This window comes from Mizuhopecten yessoensis, unplaced genomic scaffold, assembly GCF_002113885.1.
Source record: "Mizuhopecten yessoensis strain PY_sf001 unplaced genomic scaffold, ASM211388v2 scaffold481, whole genome shotgun sequence".
Classification (NCBI taxonomy): domain Eukaryota; kingdom Metazoa; phylum Mollusca; class Bivalvia; order Pectinida; family Pectinidae; genus Mizuhopecten; species Mizuhopecten yessoensis.
The window spans coordinates 109,658-114,235 of NW_018403568.1; the positions used below are offsets into that span (position 1 = coordinate 109,658).

At 38.6% G+C, this 4,578-nt stretch overlaps 1 protein-coding gene across 1 annotated transcript in view; it reads left to right on the plus strand.

The window, feature by feature from the left end:
* The first annotated feature begins 3,569 nt into the window (after positions 1–3,569).
* Positions 3,570–4,578, plus strand: part of LOC110449832 — a 13,426-nt gene continuing 12,417 nt past the window's right edge. The window contains exon 1 of the mRNA XM_021496961.1: positions 3,570–4,015. Coding sequence (XP_021352636.1) covers positions 3,864–4,015 — 152 coding nt within the window. The 5' untranslated portion in view covers positions 3,570–3,863. The remainder of the gene's footprint in view (positions 4,016–4,578) is intronic.

A 4,578-nucleotide genomic window follows, 5' to 3' on the forward strand; every position in this document is an offset into this window, starting at 1 on the left:
AAATTATCTTATAGTTTTCTTCTGATTTCCCTTTTTGTTAGTGCGAAGTGCATATTGCCGGGTTTTTTTTACACAGGGAATAATTTTATATGCAGATGCTAGTAGTTTTAACAACTGGCTTTCCTTTTAAACTGATACGTTGACTAAACACTAGTTTGCTGGAATTGTTTCCTCTATTACTACGTGTAAATTATTTTCCACCTGTTTTTATTTTTTGTATTTCTTAATGATGTTTCTCAGGGTTTTTTCTTCTGGACTTCTGTAATTTGCTTGCTTTTTAATACCAAAATAATATTGCGTCCCTGAGTGTCAATCGGTTGCAACATCAGTAATGTGTTACGTATTTTTTCTGGAGTAAATTACAAGGTTCCAAAATTTGATTTGTGTTTATTCCACATGCCTTACAGTGCTCTACAGGTTTGCGGTGCTGCTACATGTATGAGCCAGCAACAGGGCCGGTATTCGTGAAACCGTTCACATGCTCAAGCAAGGATTCCGTGCTCAAACCAGAATTCTTGTAACTCGCTTAAATCATGTGACACGGTCTTTCAGTAATTAATCATCAGAACAAGAAGTTGGGCTTCGGCACGGAGTCTGAGTTTGAGCATGAGAACAGTTGCATGAATACGGCCCCAGGTTTCAGCTATTTATATATCGTACTACTTAATAGGTTATTTTATCATTATTGTTTGCACTCAAGTTCTCAGACAGATAATAATACATCTTTCTCCTAAACAGATACACCTCAAGGTAACGTTCTCCTACATACACCTGCTTCAGTCATAAGTAGTGCTTCGGCTTAATGGAATGACCAGTGTTTGTTGGTTCTTAAAAAGATCTTCACTTGGTGAAATGCTTTCTTTACCAAAGCTAATTACATTTTGACTGCTGAATTTCCCTGTAAACCAATGCTTTCTCCGTTAAAGGATCTATTTAGTCAAATAAACCCCTTTGAATTGATTAGATTCTGAAAATAATACCTACTTACGAAATTCAACGTACATTTAGTTGATAACGACACGACCTAAAGCAAACTTCCAGTGTGATCAGTTTTTCCTTTTGGAAAGCCGGCGATAAATATAGCCACGACCGAAATAGCGCAATATCCGGGCCTTTCATTGAGAAGATCGACCGCACTTGCGCAGTACACTGCAAGCAAGAATTATAATTACCACATTATAAATCTAAAGAGATATTTCTGCTCACAGATGGATTCGAATAAAAAGAAATAGGTTTAATTGGAACACGCACACAAGAGTGAGCCGTAGAGAGCAGTTCAAATCCCACGACGTACGATATGAGTAGGTTTAGATGCTATTGAAGAAGTTTGCTGAATAAAGCTAGAATTTACCTACTCTCCTCGGCTGGAAAGGCATATTTATAAGTTAAAAACTCACGGACAGATGCCGCTAAAACGTATGGTCGTACAGTTAAGGATTTCTTCACACAGATTAGGAAGGCCAAGAAAGCATTGACACAGGAAAGGTTTAAAACATGAATTTAATCTCTGCTGACTTTACTTCATTAATACATTGTTTATGATAAATTGTAATAATTATGTAACATAGAAATATAAATATAATTTAATAAATGTAATGATACGTATTTAGGTTAATAGGTGTACACGTACAAAGCAGTTTATATGTAATACGTATCCAACGAACGCTGTTTGTCCGGATCCAGTGCCCATTATATTGGATCATACTGTCGTTATTACATAGGAGACCTATGACCGTACTTGCATCGTATATTGTTACACGTAGGTCCTGTCTTATCTGTCCACTATGGATCCAGCCTCTATTTGTAAGATCGCTTTGTTGTACAATGTAGTGACTGTTTATCCGTGTTATATGTTGTGATATGTAAGGGGTGGATCGTCCAGAAAGTTTGACAAACTCCTTTGAATGAACTGTCGTTATTACTTATACATTTACAACACTACACAGTATGAAGCTACGTTTTACAATAAAACATTAAAGAGTACAAAAATACGTACAAATGTTCTGGTATCCAAATAATGTACACGGTGCAAAACCTATGTCTGAGGGGTGGGGAGTATTGTCAGGACTGTTACCTCAGGCTGGATGGGGAGTATTGTCAGGACTGTAATCTCAAACTGGGGTGAGAGGATGGGAATGATGTGCACTTTTTACGACTCTTTACAATTATGAATTCTGCCAATGAATTTCTATAACATACGGTCGGTTGCCACTTAATATATATATATATTTTTTCAAACATTGACAATGTTGCCCTTCAATTCAAGATGTTATTAATTATCAATAAGGAGACATTATAATAACATTAAAATGTAAGAAAATGGATTTTGACCCAAATATCACTTTTGGTTTTCCCACGAATTGTGTCAAACGTTTAGGTACCATTCTCTCCCTTTAGCTGTTATGCAGGAACTGTACAGCTGCCAAATGTCCCGTTCCAACGGTCTTTGTAGCCACTGCGCCACCCGACAAATTTTCATATAATTCCTTAAAAGGTGCTACATGCAAAAACAAAATTACTTTTTTTAGTTAAACCGGACATTTATAAATGTATAGTTAATTGTACCCATTAGCTTTGTATCAATTACTGCTGATGTGATATTTCTGAGATGTTGTTACGAGGTGTCTGATATCTCTGAGATGTTGTTACGAGGTGTCTGATATCTCTGATATGTTATTACGGGGTGTCTGATATCTCTGAAATGTTATCACGAGGTGTCTGATATCTCTAAAATGTTATCACGAGGTGTCTGATATCTCTGAGATGTTATTACAAGGTGTCTGATATCTCCGAGATGTTGTTACGAGGTGTCTGATATCCCTGAAATGTTATCACGAGGAGTCTGATATCTCTGAGATGTTGTTACGAGGTGTCTGATATCTCTGAAATGTTATCACGAGGTGTCTGATATCTCTGAAATGTTATAACAAGGTGTCTGATATCTCTGAAATGTTATCACGAGGTGTCTGATATCCCTGAGATGTTAATACAAGGTGTCTGATATCTCTAAAATGTTATCACGAGGTGTGTGATATCCCTGAGATGTTATTACAAGGTGTCTGATATCTCCGAGATGTTATTACGAGGTGTCTGGTATCTGTAAACTGTTATTACGGGGTGTCTGGTATCTCTAAAATGTTATTACGGGGTGTCTGATATCTCTGAAATGTTATCACGAGGTGTCTGATATCCCTGAGATGTTAATACAAGGTGTCTGATATCTCTAAAATGTTAATACAAGGTGTCTGATATTTCTGATATGTTATTACGATATGTTAGTTATAATTATTGTGTTTTTGTCTGATATATAATAACGACGTTTCTTTTTGTAACTACGATGTCTAGTTGTTGTTACTATATTTGTCTTTTAAATCGATGCGTGTCATACACTTATTTATAAATACCTATATGTACAAAGAGCAGGCATGCCATGTGACCTATATATCGTACCTGAATAATGACGGTTTGCGTAGTCGTCACGCTCGATAGCGCTACAAATCCATTATTTAGATCGCACCAAGTAGTCTGTAAGCCCGAGATCAGTTTACCTGTGTGTTTCGGAACACCGTCACTAGATGTCGCTCCTACATGGTAGGCAACCACGGACGCTCTGGCCCTGAGCCAACATGACTTCCCTTGAACGGTTTACCTTCCTGCTAATGGAGGCTTGGACATAGGCTCCGTCTGACCACAGATTACGTAAAGTCCAGTGGCCGTACGTGCTGTGGGCGTGCTAACAACACCCCCCAGACTGGGTGTTAACGCAGGGTAATCATGGGACAGACCGAAAGAGGATCTTCAGTGGGATATGCCTAGGGCTGTTATTGACATTTAATAATACGGATACATCATACACTTCCAAGATGTCGGACGTCCAGCCCTTGATCGCTCTGCTGGAGATTATGCTCAATCTCTCCACCCCCCGGAAATCAGCAGTAAAGCCAGGGGGTCACCCAGAAAACATATTTGTCGATCTAACGGAGGAGGAGAAAGAGGGGTTTGAATGTTCAATATGGTGAGTATGATTGGATAGATATAAACCTCTGTATATACCCCAGGGTAAAAATTTAAGCTCGGACAGGGATTTATACATAAACCTCTGTATATTCCCCGGGGGTAAAGCTCGGATAGGGATTTAGATATGCATTCATGTACCTCTGTATATACCCCGGGGGTAAAGCTCGGATAGGGATTTATATATATACATCTGTATATACCCCGTGGGTATGTGTCTAAGTGTAATCATCCTCCGAGGTTGAAGGCGGCTATGTACCTTTTTTGTTTTAGTAACGGTGGGTGTAAATATAACCACAGGGGGTACAGATTCTTTAAATATTTACCCCGGGATGAAATGATACATGTACACGCAGTACAGGTTGTAAACATGACTGCTTTACATGTCCCTGGTAATAATGACTAACCCCAAATCAATGTTTACATATAGCCATAGACTATATATATCCCAGGGGTACATGTCACTGATCACTGAATGTATACATGTGTCCCGGGGTCACTGTACATTAGATTCTTTCCCGGGGTACACGTCATTCTAAATATATATCAGGGTTGAGAGGGGGG